We start from the raw sequence: 17,824 nt of genomic DNA on the forward strand, positions 1-17,824 counted from the left end.
GGAATGGGGGCGTATATAAGGAAGATGCGCAGGAGACTCGGCGCTGTTGCCGTGGGGGTCTCCGCCTGTCCGAGTGTGAGTACGTGGCTTCTTAATAAAGAAAATCTTCCCAGGACTGGTACGTCAAAGTCGTCTTTACATATATATGTTGAACTTCTTTTGCACTGTACTTAGCAAACTGTGCAGATCGGAGGTGTGGGGTAAGGACAACAAACCAAACACAAGAAGCAGTTTGTGCACCTATTGCTGTGAATGCAGCAGCAGCACCGTCAAATCACGTGTCATTGTCTTAATGATTGCTATAAAGAGGATGTCGTCCCGAATGTGATTGTGCATATAATTATTGTACGGCATTGCGAGATGCAAGTGCATGACTGGCACTAAAACATAAACTACTATTATTACTGCATTATTAGTGTGTTCACTTTAAGCGGTATTTTCCCATCGACCAGCCCCTAAAGCGCTCATCAGCGTCCAATGCTCCGCTGTGCACGTCAAGCCCTGGAATGTGCAGGGAAAGACTGCAGGGCAGTTTCCCCGTCACGTCGATTGGCTGGGGTCAATAGATTCGGGTCACTATTCTTTTTTTTGTGAAAAAAACTAAAGACACAAAAAAAGATTGAATAAGAAAAAGCATTAATCAGCAAGCAGGCAAGGCTGATAAGGGCAGAGGGTAAGGTTCATGTCTTCATAAACCAACATTTTTTTTACATGTTTGCCGATAACACAGTGACCATATAAAAGGAAGAAGATATTAAGTAAATATTTCAGCAGTGGCCGTTCTTCATAACACACGAGAGAGAGAGGGAAGAGGTAGAGCGTGATAAGGGTTGGAGAGCCCGCACTTAACACCATGGAGCCTGATGAGAATTACATTGTAAAAATGGTTCGTGATAAACGGATTAAAAATCGGCATGCAAGTAATTAGCTATGAGGAACTATCGATTAACAGACAAACCCTTAAATGATCAAACCAATAATAAGTATTACTTCATACATTAATTGGTATTGAACGTCAAGTAAAAAAAAATGTTGCTGGCACGTAGCATTACAGGGAGAACATAATGGTTGTATTGCATATTAACCTTCCATCAGCTAGTCGGGTGAATAACTTGAGCCTGTGTACGGAACTTTGTCAATCCACTGCTGGATGAGGGCTTCCCATACTGTGCGGTTCACGGTGATCAAGCGACCACACTGCAGGTTTGCAGGAGGGGAGCATAGACACGGAGTAGAGTATTGTACAATAATGGATGTGCTCCACTGTCCTCTGATAACGTATCTGCGCAGCAGCCCACGTCGCCTGTTTCGTGCGCGGTGGTCACTCATTCAAGCACTATCCAGACTCAACCTCGCCTGGTCCACAGGAGGTCGTGGCTTCGATCCCGACCCTGACGCCTGCTGTATATTTGGAGTGTGCGTGTCTCTCTCCCTGTCGTCGTGTGGTTATTTATTCGGGGTCCTCCGGGTTTTCCCTCCACATTTATAAACGTGTGTTTCGAGTATTTGGCTGCTATACATTTCCACGTGATAAGACACTTTGTTGAGCTATCATTTGTGGCCAGGTCGCTTCTGAACAAGACCTATATAGCTCAGTGGGCCTTACCTGGTATAATACAAAAACATAGTTCGTTAGTTGCTTAGCTTCTGTGCCCTGACAAGATCGGGAGCATTCGAGGTGATTTTGTCATCGCCCCCATCATCATCATCATCAACCCTTCCTCCCACTCCACCCCCCGTCTGATCCACCCTTAGATCCCAGCTAAAAGTGCCGGAGGGCCTCCAAGCGACGCGCCAGCCCGTGCCTGGAATGTGCCCGGAGTGCTTCGAGGCGTCCTGCCGCTCGTCTGCCCGCATGCCCCGCGTCGTTGTCAAAGAGCCGCGCGTGCTCGGAGCTGCCTGATATCCAGGTTGGTTCACGAGGCAGCGGGTTTTTATTTTTTCTAGACGCAAAAGTTGCTAAAGTCGAGAAGCATTTTTTTTCCGTTTCTGAGTGATAATGTCTCGTGTTGGCCAAACACCCACGTGACTCACACGTCCCGTGCCCGATAGTGCCGAACTGCGCACAAGAGGCATTCCTATTGATCGATCCTTGTTAATATTTAAAACAAATTGCCCGTGCTTCGCTCACAGAACATTACCACGGCGACCGAGTACAAGGTCAAACGTTGCCTAACGCAGCAGTTTTGTACCAGCGCCCCTCTCTCCTGGAAGCATCCACGACTCGAACCGCCTCAGCTACACCACGTGGTGCAGCACCCACGGCAATTGGCGTTCAGCTCGGGGTTTTTTTTTTTAGCACCGCTGCCCTTTACTAACGAAGCGATACATTTCCTCTACTGCACCCTCCAGATTGGAACCCTCAACCCCCTACCCAGCCATTCGTGCTGTTGACTGCCTGACCCTGCTCACATCCAGGCTCAAGACTTTCAGCCTCACTCTACTCTCCCACCACTCCACTCCCCTCCACGCACTCTCTCGCCTCTCCACTCTCCTTTCTCTACTCCACTCCACACACTCTCTCATCACTCCACTCCCCTCCACGAACTCTCCCACCTCTCCACCACCCTCCACTCTACTCCCTTCCACGCACTCTCTCACCTCTCCACCACCCTCCACTCTACTCCCCTCCACGCACTCTCTCGCCTCTCCACTCTCCTTTCTCTACTCCACTCCACACACTCTCTCATCACTCCACTCCCCTCCACGAACTCTCCCACCTCTCCACCACCCTCCACTCTACTCCCTTCCACGGACTCTCCCGCCTCTCCACTCCCCTCCACTCTACTCCACTCCACGCACTCTCTTGGCTCTCCACCCCCCTCCACTCCACTCCACGCACTCTCCCGCCTCTGCACTCCTCTCCCCCCCTCCACACTTCCCCCAGTCCACCGTGCTGTTGACTTCCTGCCCCTGCTCAAATCCATGCTCACTACCTCGATGTTTATCCTCAGCCTACGACTGTCTGCCCCTCTTTGGATAAAAATACATGTTTGTGTAAAGCATCCGGAGGTATGGTCGCATATAGATCCTATATACAATAAATATACAGCACATTGTCAATCCACATTGTGTGTTGAATATGAAGCAAATCACGTGAACATACCTAGCCTGCTGATAAGTGGACTGGTCCTGCTCGAATACTGTAAACTATTTTAGTTTTTTTTTACCAGGAAAGGCCCACTCAGCGATGTACAGTAGCTCTTTTTCAGATGCCACCTGGCCACAAATGATAGCTCAACGAAGTTGGCTCATCACGCGGAAATGTATAGCAGCCAAATACTCTGAAACGCACGTGGATTCTAAATGTGGAGGGGAAAACCAGAGGACCTGGAGAAAAATCCCCCGCGACCACGCGGAGAGAGACACGCTAACTTCAAAAATATACAACAGGCGTCAGGGTCGGGATCGAACCCACGACCTTCCTGTAAATCAGGCGAAGTAGTTAACATCTCGCCACCGTGGCCAGAGATGGCAGTACAGCAAGTGGGCCCGTGAACATATCTGTGTTACAACGTCCATGCTATCCTGCAGAAGGCCTGATGGGTTTTCTCTGCGCACTCTGGTTTCCTCCCACAAACCATTAACGCGACTTAATACGGAATTCAATAATCATCTCGGCGCAAGACCCTCCTGAAAAAAGAGCCCCGAGACTCGTTGAAGCTTTTCCTGCTAAAATTAAATGCACGATTACTTAACAGTGCACGTTTCAGCTGACACACATTCAACAACAACAACCGCCATTCGTCACCAAGTGGCGGTGACGTAACCACGGCGCCCAAAGGAACTGAGGATGCAATGAAAGCTCATGGCATGAAGAGCTCGCTTCTCACTCGAGACTCTGCACTGTGGAGTGGACAGCGAAAGCCCCAGCGATCAAAGTAACGATGAACAAACACACCCACGGAGGTTCCAGAGATGTTGGCTTCGCGCTCAAGCTCAATGGTATTCGTTTGACAAGGGTGAGAACGATGTACGCAAACGTACATCCGAAACACCTGGCCAACTTCAGTCCCACGGCCACACTTAAATGCAATCGGCTGTTCAAATGGGTGCACATTGACGTTTTTTTTAATGCCATCATTTTGATACGTAGGCTTTCGCGACCAAACTTATCCATAAGAAAATTTTTTTGGGTTAGATTATTCTGGATTATTCTAACCCAAAAAATAACGCTGGCTTTAATCGCCAGCGAAACGTCACAGTACTCGAATTATAAAAGTTGTAGGTTTACTCTCCGACGCACCGGTGTGCTGAAGTGATAACGAATTTGTACGTTTTGATTACGTGACAAGCCTTACTAATTGGCTGCGTCGCGAAGTGGCAGCTTTAACGACGCATTCATATTTACGCGTTCGAACCCAAAAGAACCCGCACATGATTATGAATGCTATCATTGTTGACCGAGATGAGACGATAATCTTCAGAAGCCGATTTCGGGCAAATTTAAAGAGTCTCAAACGCATGTTCGAACCGCGGGTCTTAGCATCGCTGGCTCAGCACGCTCTGACTTCTGAGCGAGGCGGCCAGCTCAGAACGTGCCAAGACATCTGCCAGCAAATGCCACGAAGAGAGAGAAGTAAAAAAAATAATCCAAGCGCTACAGAAGCAAATCCATGGGGAAATGATCTGACAATGACGATCCGCAAAACTACCGGCTTACTTTTTGCAGGCAGTCCCCGACTTACGAACGGGGTTACGTTCCCGGAAGCCGTTCGTAAGTCGTTTTGTTCGTATCTAGGAATACAACGTTTAATTGCACATACGGTTATTGTTATAAAGTGTTATGGGTCAACAAAAAAAGGGAAGCATTTTTTTTAACTCATTAATAAGAAAGTGTTAATTTGTATTTAAAACTGTACTAAATACCGTACAGTAAATACAACGTTAAATAAAGTACAGTAAAACCTCATTATTTCAGTATTTGATAACTCGTAAATGGGGATAATTCGGCACGGCTGCGCTTTCGGAATATATAGAGTATTAGTAATTCTCGATTTAAAACTTTAGTGACTGCAGGGATTCATATTCTTGGTTCTTTCGGTAAAGTCACGTAAAAGGGAAAAAAAATTATAATAATAAAAACATACTAAAATAAAATTATCATAAAACATAATAAAATAAAAGCTCTGTTTCTTCACCTGAGGACGGCTGCTTGCGTTGTAGCCTAAACGTCGTGAGAATTTTATTCTATTATGTTTTATTTTTATAATTGTATTATTTCCCTTCTACGTGACTTTACCGTAAGCACCAAGAATATTAGTAATTCGCCATGAGCCGAATTGCCGTACCGAATGGTTCAATTTCGGCATGAACCTGGAGCGACGCCACGCGCCACGACCAAAACAACGACTCAGTCTCGTGGTGGTGGCACACGTGGTGAGCGTGAGTGCAAGACCTGTTCTTGCTTTGGACTTTACCTTGTTTGTGCACTCTGTGCAAGACAGCCCTCTGAGAAATGCCGTCTACACCCACATCAAGAAGTAATAGAATGGAACTGAAGTATAAATCCCTTAGTCTGCGAGACAAACCCAAAGATTTAGGTAGAATTGATGCAGGGTGTGTGACAATGCGAATGGTGAAGAGTTTGGAAAACAAATTTTTTTTGGGACAGGAGGCACTGGGGAGTACCGTTGTACATAATTCGGAATATTGGAAAATTCGGCAAGGCCAGAGCCCCATGTGTGTCGAATGAACAAGGGTTTACTGTAACATCAAAATAAAAATAAAAACTGTTTTATATTCACTTATCGTAAGTTGCAGGGTTGAATGTCATTGCGCATTACTCGAGATGCTGGGACTCATTACATCTCCTGGAGGATCGCTCCGCTGAACAAAATTGTCCCGCTGGTCGGTACAAAATGACGACCGAACGAACGTTAGCAAGTCGGATGATTAACAATAACAATCCCACGGCGGTTCGTTCGTATCTCGGGGACTGCCTCTATTTACAAGGTATTAATTCTGACATAGACCCACATGAAAGAGCTTCACGTGCACATGAAGTGCTCTTCAGTGACCGCCACTGGATATGCAGCGACGAGATCTGTTAATGTGCAGGAGTTGAGACGGATTGTGGCATCACAACACTGGATGAGGGGAGGCCCTCATCCAGCAGTGGAGTGATAAAAGGGCCGTACAAGTACGTGCACGGCAGGCCGAAGAATCAGTATCAAGTCCATGTAATCCATCGTTCATTACGGATCTAACATGCAGCCACCAGCAATGAGAAGTTTTTGAACAAATGTATCTCGGAAGGTATTCACAAGCAAGTAGTTTTTAAATCCTTTATATTAAGTTCACTTGCTTGCGCGCTTACGACCGTGCAAATCTTTCGGTCGTTTTTTAACCCACTTCCCGTGATCCAATCGAGCTGACATTTTGCACACAGACTCGTCGTGCGTGAAAATTTATTTTCGTGAAATTTTTTTTCCATAACTTTACACTTTTTAGGATTTTTTTTTAAATAATTAATTACCATTTGCTTAATGGTGGCAGGCAATCATCTGACCCATAGGTGGCAGCCATCTCAAGCCAGTGGACGAGAGGACTCTAGCCGCCACGCATATAAAGGATTTATAGTGAAAAACTTTGTTTTTACGGGTTAATTTTTTTTCTTTTTAAACAGGCCATCCAACGCACTGCGCGCACACGCACACACGCACGCGTCGTCACATGCTAAGGAACCCAATACTCCATGAGACGCGCTCCCTTGACGTGGCACGGCTGTTTGGGATGTGAAGGGAGCCCCCTGAAAGCAGCCTCGTTACAAGCTGCCGATCTTGTAAGGGCCGTTTTGTGTCAACGATGGGCACTCTGCCAAGGGTGGCAGCCGCGAATCGCTGTTGGCACCGCATCGCGGAAGAATTGACGCGACCCCGGAATGGTCACGGTGGAATCGTCACGGCTTAAAAGGAAAATGCGGTCCCCAAAACATAAATTAGCGTTCTTTCGGTAAAGTCACGTAGGTAGAAATAAAATGAAATAAAACGAATAACGACGTTTCGGTCGCAACACAAGCGATCTTCATCAGGTGGAACAACCACAGCAAGAAACATGCTGAAGTGGGCGAGAGAGCTGCCGTGGCAAGGGGTTATATAGGTAAGAAACGTCGTGATTTGTTTAATTTTATTGTATTTCTACCGACGTGACTTTACCGAAAGAACCAAAGAGTATGGATTCCTGCAGTCACGAAAGCTTCAAATAAAGATAAAATCACGTGTCACAGGCATTGCAAGCCTGTAACAGACTGTTGGGGCAAGTGCCGTTAGCGAGTAGCAACCTATGAAGGCCGGCACGGCACACGACGGGGTGGGTGGCCAGCACCACGCCCGGCCGCCTTTGTCTCCTCAGTGGCGATTTTATACACCGCACCAGTACTCATTTGAGGCTGAGTCGACCTAGGAAAGAGAGGCCCAGGACCGGTTTAGATAATCGTCACTGGTGTTGGCCGTGAGCGGGAATCGAACTCGGGTCGCCGGGTTTGTTGCGCAGAGTGCTAACCACTACACCACCGCTCCCCAGTTTTCTCGTCTAACCAACATGTTACGATTTGATCGTCACAATTAGGTGCTGGGGTTTAATATGATTTGACTCTCTTTGCGTCGATGTCGCTGTCTCGTTTGTATTGTTTCGCGTTTGTTCCGTCTCGTTCATCCCCATTGGACAAATGTGAATTAGTATTTGGGTATGGGCATGAGAAGCCTCATTCGTAAATAAGAGACACGAAGCGATACACGTTACGAACAACCATCAACTCATCATCATCACCACCGTCACCATCATCGCCATCGTCACCAATTTCGTTATACAAAGCAATGGGCAACTCATAACGTGCGTTACAATCCGTCACCTTATCCACAATCATTTAAACAATGACATCATACCCCTCGCGACTCTCTACAAGTCCTCTGCATCGTGATTGGCACCGTCAAATACACCGCACACATTACCAAACAACACGTACTGGCATATCACGTGGCGGTAAGATCAGTTGGTGTGATAAGAGAATAACGTAAACATTGAATTCTAGATTTGAAGCTTTCGTGACTGCAATGATTTATATTCTTAGGGTTTTTTCGGTAAAGTCACGTAGGTAAAAAATTAAAATTAAAATTAATAAAAGTTAAATAAAAATAAAATAAAAATCACGACGTTTCGGAGGCAACACAAGCTTCCGTCTTCAGGTGGAACCGTCACAGCACGACTGCTGTATCAAGTAAGAGAAAACATTGAAGGCATTTGTTTTTGTGTATTTAGTTTGTTGCCCTTCCCCCGCACCTCCGATTAGCACGGTTGGCTACGTACGGTGCGAACGAAGTTCAATATACATACATACTTAGATTTCGCTCTCTGTCACATGCCAGCAGGTTCTTTCATTCCACTCAATTGTTTCAAAGCGGTACCCGATAAGCATCCCGCTGCCTGATACGACCGATGCTTTGGTATTCATCCAGCCATACGCGAGGATGATTGTGTCTGGGATTTATCAACGATCATGACTGGCCAAAGCGTAAAAAAACAACTGAAATATTTCAGAAAGTGCTTCCTTATCCTGAACAATACACACAAAAAACCTGCATTCACAAGTTGATTCAGACACAGCATGGGTTACGCTGAAACGGTGAATTTCAACGCTCCGGTCATCCGTCTCTGCCGTGAAATTAATTAGGTCGTCGCTCGTAAGTTAAACGCTCTCTCTTCACAAGCCGTCAAACTCATTTCGGCGATCCCAATTAAAACCAACGCAGGTGATTGCCATGAATTAGTCCTTACCAAAGACCAGGGCTGTTCCTCCTCTGGCTGCTTCAGCATCTCGTGCACCTCCTCCCCAACCTCAAGCGGGTCCACTGACATGTTCAGAACGCTTCTGACGAGTGACCCTCTCGATCCACCACCACCTTCTTCTTGATCCATCCAACGACCCGGCCCGGCAGCGCGATTCCACGGTGCGTCTCCGACGGAGTGTCACAAGGCGACTTGCGTCGAGAACATTTTTTATTTATTTGCGTTCCGCAGCCCGGAACTAAATTTAAACCTGGCCGGCAACACGAGCAGCTCGCAGCAAATCTTGGAGAAATCGGAGAGCTCGGGGTTTAAAGTCCCCGTGCACTGGCACTGGCTAAAGTACGCACTGGAAAAAAAACTCACACCAGGGGGGGGAGGGGTGGTACAGAGAGCTATGGACACGCGCTCGATGGCTTGATGACACAGCATCTGGTGGCTCCCGTGCCACCACGCTTGCAGGAACGGAGCTCGACAAACAACACGCAAAATAGGAAGTGCCACATTTATTACCGAAATCACAGCCTCAGCAGAGTTGATGTTTGGCCCTGACCTCTGTAAACAGTACGTGACTGCTGATAGTGAACACTTAAAAGAGCGCATTCCGGTTTTTTTTGTTATCTGAGCTTCACAATGAACTCATGTCAAGCGAAACACGTTGTACTAGGCAACCTTTGGTGCTTGTATTCGTTAAATAATTGAAAAACACGCGCCCACATGTGACCGCCCACATTTAACCTGACGTTAGCAGTGGGTTATTGATGTTTTTTTTCCCCCGTCTAGGTATACGAGTTATTGCTTCCACGCCACGATGTTTTTTTAATACTTGGGAGGCTTTTCAGTTCCAGAAATGTAACATTTTGACTTGGATTTTAATAAGTGACGATCATGCGATGCAACACATCTCAGAGAAAACCTTCCGCTCAGACGAGATCCTATCGATGCCAGTCCCCAACTCTCTATGCATGGATGACAGACCCCGTGATTATCTTTCCGTTCATGTTTACTTACAACGATAGGAGGCTGTGCTTTGAACCCACCAACGTATGTTTCAATCCTTGGCAACGACTAACAAGATGGTATCTGAACCAGCCTGTGCATTGTCGGTAACCATACTTCACCTTACCGGCCAGTGGATGTTGGTGGGATCCAGGGACCCAGCCGGCTTGGGCTCAGATCACACTTGCTACTTATCCTCGGCAGTGCGAGGACTCCAACTCAGGTTGCCGAGTTGATAGCCCAGTGCTGTTGGTACTGATGAGTTGATGAGTTAATGATGACGTCACCCTGCTGCTGCTCTATATAAGAGCAGAGCCTCACCATTCTGGCGAATTGCCCGATGATGCTGCATGCAATTACCAGCGAAACGTCACAGTACTAAAAAAAAATGTAAATGTTGTGGTTTCACGCTTCAACACACCGGTGGGCTAAAGCAGTGAACTATTTGTCTTTTGTCAACGTGACACTTTGTACTGATTGGCCGTGTCGGGTGGTGGAGGGTTACGACACATTTATAAATAACGCGATCTAAACCCAAAAACGTTGATTATGAAGCACAGTGCTGTTGCGCCAAAGCTGGGAACGTTTATGGTTACAAACTCCGTTTGCATTTTCCCTGCCAACTGCCAATCCCCCTCCTTGTTTACAATGTTTCAATGCCAGGGACGGCATTACATAACGGACGGCACTGCTATCTACATACACTAGATTTCGCACTCCCATCGGGTTTGTTTTTTCTTGTGTATTGTTTGTCACTGTTAACTTGCTGAGCCGCCTCTACTGGACATGGGTGAAAAGAATAGCTTCATAGCTCTCTCGGATTTCTCGAGGATAAATTAAGATTGTGATCCTGACAGCAACATTTCACATCAAACGTCAAACAACAAAACGGTAAAACATTTTACCAGTCGGTTTCTTTTGTATTGCTGTTTTTTTAAAGCTAGAGGGACCAATAAAAAAAACCTAACGTCAGCGAGTGGAAATTCCCCTCGACTTCACGTTTGACTCATAAGTATCTCCTCGGTTCCGTTCTAAAGAATAATAAGAGTAAGAAAAAAAAGGAGTCATAAAAAGCCATCAAGCCTCAAGACCCCCCCGCCCGCCCGCCTACGACAGCTTAGGGGGTCTCCATACAAACCCCGAAGAGACCATTCACGAGCCGTGGAGGCTGGCAAACACTTTGCACAGCTCTCACACCACGATGATGAACGACACGAATCCCATCGGCGAGAACACACATCACGCTGTTTACCTGCTCACCCCGCCGCTATTCACCCGCACTGTGCGTTCCACGGTCACGCGAGTGACGCCGCCGTCCAAGTGGGACTGTGCCCAATGTCACTCAACTCGTGACGATGACTGTGCGATGATGACGGTGCGACTGTGCCGGTGTCAGCAGCAGCAGTAGCAATAACAACAAAACTCCATGAAAGGTGCTGACCGCTGCCTCACCATGCACATGGTCACGGAGCCCAGCAGCAGCAGCTGCTTCTGCTGCTACCACCTCGTGGCTTCGGACGACAATTGCATTGAAAAAATCAGAAGCGGTTTTGACCCTTTCTGGCAATAAAAACAAATACAGGAGGCGTTCAGATGTCGAAAACACCAAATAGAAACCCTTTGCAGGGAATCAAGTTCGCATTACTCTTTGTTTTTTTCGGTAAAGTCACGTAGGTATTTTTTTTTTAAATCACAACGTTTCGGAGGCAACACTGTATCAAGTAAAGAGAGCTCTAAGAGACATGACCTTATATATACTGGTTAGAGCGCTCTTTACTTGATACAGTTATTTTGCTGTGAGGGTTCCACCTGAAGACGGAAGCTTGTGTTGCCTCCGAAACGTCGTGCTCTAATTAATTTTTTTACCTACGTGACTTTACCGAAAAAACCAAGGAGTATGTATGGATCCTTGCAGTCACGAAAACTTAAAATCTAAAATAAAGTTCGCATTAGCCGTACACAACCCTTGTTGTGAACATGGAAACAAACATTGCTCTGATAATAAATGGGCACTGTCTTTGAAACTAATTGGCCTACACAAGAGACAGCAGCCTTCTTTAGGGGCCGTCCATAAATGACGTCACGCACCTAAGTGGGGGGGGGGGGCGTCAGACATTTGTGACGATGTGTGACGAGGGGGGGGGGGGTTGAGAAATGTGACGTCACATCAAAATGCGCAACTTTAAATAAATATAGACAACACGTTCTACTTAATTAAATAGACGTTTTAATAAATGTTTTCTCCTACAACATCAGAGTGCAGCGCCACGTTAAATACGCATTACAATGACAATAGTTTAAAGCGATTTGAAACACGTTTTATTTTTGGGGGCGCAGAGCGTTGTGACGTAATTTTTGAGGGGGGGTCTGACTTTTTGTGACGCCGTGTGACGAAGGGGGGGGGGGGGGTAAAAAATCGTCCAAAATCGCGTGACGTCATTTATGGACGGCCCCTTAGGGCCCTGTCTCACCACCGGTGTCAGATGACGCCAAAAGCAACTTCGTTTTTAATTTTGACACTGTGCGGAAAATACATCGTAGACCATCCGAGGGCGCACTGTGAGCCGTACGCAGGCGGACAGCCTGCGACGAGCAGCCACACGCAAAAAATCAAAGGCAAAGATCCCCCGTATAGCCTTAACAGACTGTTGGGGCAAGTGCTGTTAGCGAGTAGCACCGATGAAGGCCGGCACGGCACACGAGGGGGTGGGTGGCCAACACCACGCCCGGCCGCCTTTGTCTTCCGAATGGCGATGTTTACACGCCGCACGAGATACTCATCTGAGGCTGAGTCGACCTAGGGGAGGCACAGTATCGGTTCAGGGACTCGTCACTGGTGTTGGCCGTGAGCGGGAATCAAATTCAGGTCGCCGGGTTCGTGGCGCACTGCACTAAGCACTGCAGCACGGCCGCTCACCCAATTCAGATTTATGGGGCATCTATATCGGTACAACATCATCTCAAGACCCGCTACATAAACATTTGGTAGAGTTATTTTATAGATAGAGGGAAGCCAAGTCATGGGCTTCAACAGAAGCAGGGAGCTGACAGCATGGACGGCTCTGTGAAATTAATTCCAAAAATATTCAACCCACAAAAAACAATTCTTGAGAAACTTATTTTATCTGTGGCCCTATTATGCTTGACAGCCTTTTACCGTCACAAAATCCATCTTTCAAAGCGTACCAATCGATAGATGCAGGCATTGCGTCGCCACATAAAACTACTTCTGAGAAAAATGAGGATATTGATTAATGTGAATCGAATGGCCATGGAAAGATGGGAGAAATTTTATTCTAAGAACCTGTGGGCGAAATAAGTTCGTTGAAATAGCCGAGGCGTGTAATCATACGTCTATTTTGTTTATTTTTTATATGGCGGGATATTAACGGTGGTATTTAATGTTCGTAAAAATTGTAAATGTGTAGGGAAAAACCCAAAAACGAACCCGCTGAAATTGTATGATAACTTAAACTAATTACAAATAAATCCACTCGAGGATGAAGGCATCACCACACCGTTGGCCATGGGGGTTGTTTGACCACGAACACCATGTGTTGGTCAGTGGGGGTCTGTGTGGGCCGAAATCCCATCCAGATATAGCCCCCGACCAATGTTAGCAGGAGACGGTAACCGATCTATGGTTGCTGTGCGCTGACGGCTGCACAACTTAATATCCCACGGAAAATCAAACAAAAGTCAGACCATGAGACGTTTTTGATCGAACCATAGAACCCATACCGACTTACAGACAGCCAAAGTCTTAAATGTTATTTTACAACAGTGCATAAGCTCAAGAGGTGCTTCAAAGCCCTGGGAGGTCAAACACATCGCCGGACACTTTAAGAGGACCTGGGAGTGTGTAAGAATCTGTAAAGTGGGCCCAGAAGGACTTTTAAAGATGTGTGAGCACGAGAGTCTCCATTGGCAAGCATCTCTGGAGCCCATAAATGAAAGCCCTCTGAAAGAGCCTTGCAAGAAACGATGAAAGAATGAACTCTACATGCCACCGTCCCTGCACTCCGAGACAGCAGTGGTGATGGGGAACAGCGGTAGCGCGTTCGCGATTTGTTGCAGGGGTTTGCAGTTGGTATCCATCCGGCAGGCCGCCCTGGTTAGAATACTGTGGACATGTGGTATGTATGTTGAACTTCTTTCCCACCGTACGTAGCCAGCCGTGCTCATCGGAAGTGCAAAAAAACTAAACGCAAAACGCAGGGTATGCTTTGTCTGATGAGCTCCCCCCTCCCTCTCCTCCCCCCTCAACTCGCTTTTAAGGGATTACATCTTGAATCATTGCCTCACTTGATGCAGCTAATCTGGCTGTGACGGTCCCACCTGATGACGGAGACTTGTGTTGCCTCCGAAACGTCGTGATTTTTGTTTTTATTTTATTTTATTTTCATTAATTTTGATGTTTTACCTACGTGACTTTACCGAAAAAACCTAAGAATATGATTCCTTGCAGTCACGAAAGCTTCAAATCTAGAATTATGCTTTGTCTGCTTCACACTGCACGTTAAAGATCCCGTGACGTGATTCGAAGACGAGCAGGCCGACGTCATGCTCCAAATTTGTATTGAAAGGTACGAGCAAATGACTTATATTGGGGGAGACACTGCTCTGAAAACCGAGCAAGAGTCTTGATAATCTATGAGGCACCCCTGGGTGAACAAGCGCAATGCCAAGGCCTTGAAATGTACTCAATCCACACATTTCACACAATTTCCGGCAACCAGACCGAGTCATTCAATGGACAATCGTGGATTGTCAACACGACAGTAAATGTTTGTATTTAAAGGGCTATCACACATTCAAACTGTCGGGAAATTGTTTGGACAATACGAATACAACTGGTCTTGAACCAATCTCATTTAAAAGCATCTCACTGGAATTTAAAGCTACATTTTAGAGTTCTCATCATCAGCGGCCGTGACCTATCCCCCACTTCCGGATGAAGACAGCGTGTGTCGCGATACAGCAACACACGCGGGCTCCTGCGCACGAGCTAATCTCATCGCTCCCGTCTCTGAAAGTGAATCATTCTCTCGAGCATGTTTTTTTTCTTCCCCCTCTTAAGCTGACCTAAATAGTCACACCGAGAGAGACACACACACGGATTAGAGAAGCGTACGCGAGTTAAATGACGCGATCGAAACTATTCAGAAAGTTAAGTTGTGCTCGGGGCAGGGCACCACGTGACCAGCTCGAAGGGATGACGGACAGTTGTCTCGAACAGCAGTGGCGTTTCCCGAGTCGCCTTTGGCTCTTTAATCCAACACAAGCGGCTCCATCGAAGGGGCACAACGTAGAACCCACTACCACAGTGGCAAAGCAAAATTAATGTCTCCCGTGCTGTGCCGAAAACTGTCAACATCCATATACACATATATACATACACACTGGACTCTTTGTCAGAACTCATGCGTACCGTACTTTGTTGGCTCTTGGTGTGTTGCAAATTGGCGACCCCTGGTCCAGAGTAATGAGAAAGTGGCGGAGCAAGGAGTGGAACGCGCCCGAGAGAGTACGTCCACAGAGGAGACGGAGCGAGTAAACCAGTGTGTTTGCAGGGTTGTTGGTGGTTCATTCCATCGCAGGAGAGGTGGCAGTAGCTTGGGGAGGCCTACATTCAGCAGTGGATTGATCGTGGCCGATGATAATGAAACGCTGTATGCTTGTGCACTGTTTGATCCCCTCCGTATCGCGTATTAATTCGACCTTGCCCGCTGTTGCTTTGCCCTCGTATAACGCGAGTCCTCGATCGCGTTGTGGCATCTTGAACACAAAAGCAACATGCTCTGATAGTACGTGATGCATCGTCTTTGTAACGGATTGCATGTTCACCACAAGCAGTGGCGGCTCCTGCTAAATCTCTCAGGGGGAGCAAATGTCTGGATGATTGATAAGGATAAGGTCCACCCATGCAATGGATAAATTAACAGCTTAAGCATGTAAAGGCAACTTCACTTCTTTAATATTAATGACAAATAAAGTGACTCTTACAATACATCTTGTTTGTTTCTATACTCACTATTAAAACAAACCACTCAAGTTTCTTTTATTAAAGATTCCACTAGGTGGCGACAAATTATATTGTTGGATGAAACGTGCTTACGTATGATGACGTAAGCACGTATGATGACGTAAGCACGTTAGTGCGAGCCCTCCCGGAACCCATAGAGAATGCATTGCAGCGCCCCCGTTCGAAAAAAAACACATTTGAATGTAAGTCTATGGGACCACTCGGGGCGATTCTCAGCCGGAGGGAAATCGCCCAAAAAGAGGCGGTACTCCACAGAACGTAGCATGACGCTGATTGGACTATATCCAGAGGCACAGTGACGGCTAGCGTGACTCTGTGGTTGAATGACATTGGTGGTGCGTCGCCCAATCGCCCTAATGAAGAAACCGCCCCTGACCACAAGTACGTGTGTGTGTGGTTATAATGCAGACATTATCGCTTGCAAAGAGCTTTCTGTTTTGTGTTTTAACCTCTTCACACAACTGTTTCATTGCCAGAGAGGGTAAAACCTAGTCTTATATTTCAACATACTTTTCAACCCCCTTAGTGCCCTACCTTATTACAGACCAACTCAGACCTTATTGGTCACCCCGTGCGCTTATAAATCTCAACATCCTTCAAAGTCCCCATCACAAGGGAGAAACGCAAACAAATAGACCAAACACATTTTTTGCTGCCTGTATTCAAACGGATGTACGCCGTATGGACCTGAAAACTAAATTTCCCTGTACAAGAATACAGGGTAAACAGTGTGGTTTGACAGCCATGATTATATAACCGCTTAATCTCCGAGGAATCCAAAACTAATTGCGCTAATCTAATCCGAGGTTGCAACCCTTAATGCATCGAGATTCGTTCCCGTGTGAATCACGCGAACTTTCACGCGCTCTGTCGGACATCTGTGAACAGAAAATGAAAGAGCTTGGCAGCTCTTCAGATTTTTTCCCCAGGATAAATAATGATTCGGGAATAAAATGTCGTGATATTTGTTTGCTTTAAAGGTGCTCCACAACGCAATGTTGACAATATCGCTACGTTGTGGTGAATACAACGAGACGAAACACGCAGTGCACGAACACATTTGTCTCCCCACATCAAACCAAAATCCCATCGAGCCACGCGACCCCGTGTGTGTTTGTTTGGCCAGTGATGATCGTTGATAAATCCCAGACACAATTGCCCTCGCGTATGGCTCGATGAATACCAACGCATCGGTCGTATCAGGCAGCGGGGTGCTTATAGGGTATCGCTTTGAAACAATTGAGTGGAATGAAAGAATCTGCTGTTATGTGTCAGAGAGCGAAATCTAAACATGTATCTATGTTGAACTTCTTTAGCACCGTGTGTAGTCAACCGCGCTGATTGGAGGCGCGGGCGAAGGACAACAAGCACGAAACACACAAAAATAGTTCTAAAGAAATGAATACATCTCATCAGCAGCATTGTTGGTTCTAAGCAAGCAAAACTCTGAATCCGTTTCAACATTCAACGTCTCATCAGCAGTCAGGACTTACTCTGAGTCACTGGTTCAATAAAAGTTGATGCTGGATCGGTTTCAGCATTCAACGTCTCATCAGCAGAGTCAGGGCTTACTCTGATTCACTGGTTCAATAAAAGTTGATGCTGGATCGGTTTCAGCATTCAACGTCTCATCAGCAGAGTCAGGACTTACTCTGAGTCGCTGGTTCAATAAAAGTTGATGCTGGAGCGGTTTCAACATTCAGTGGCTCATCAGCAGTCAGCTTTGAGTCAGGTAGCGAGGTGTTATCTCCCTCGCCTGGTACGCAGGAGGTCGGAGGTTCGATTCCAGATCCTGATGATTCCTGTAGCTCAGTGGGCTCTACCTAGTAACAGTAAAATAGTTGACTTTAGGATGCAAGGCCGTAGCCATGGAGTCAACATTGGGGAGGACCAAATCTTTCAGGGGGTCCCCCCACCCAAAAAAAATCTAAATTTGAAAACTAATTTCCTGCCATTTCCTGCCTAAAATATTAAAACATTCACTAACACACGGGA

General features: G+C 46.5%; 1 protein-coding gene across 1 annotated transcript in view; it reads right to left on the bottom strand.

Moving 5' to 3' along the window:
- LOC144935891 (phosphatidate phosphatase LPIN2-like) overlaps nucleotides 1–9,177 on the bottom strand; it is a 57,925-nt gene extending 48,748 nt beyond the window's left edge. Inside the window, exon 1 of the mRNA XM_078862746.1 lies at nucleotides 8,776–9,177. Coding sequence (XP_078718872.1) covers nucleotides 8,776–8,916 — 141 coding nt within the window. The 5' untranslated portion in view covers nucleotides 8,917–9,177. The remainder of the gene's footprint in view (nucleotides 1–8,775) is intronic.
- Between the last annotated feature and the right edge of the window lie 8,647 nt (nucleotides 9,178–17,824).

Source organism: Lampetra fluviatilis, chromosome 14 (assembly GCF_964198595.1).
Source record: "Lampetra fluviatilis chromosome 14, kcLamFluv1.1, whole genome shotgun sequence".
Classification (NCBI taxonomy): Eukaryota; Metazoa; Chordata; class Hyperoartia; order Petromyzontiformes; family Petromyzontidae; genus Lampetra; species Lampetra fluviatilis.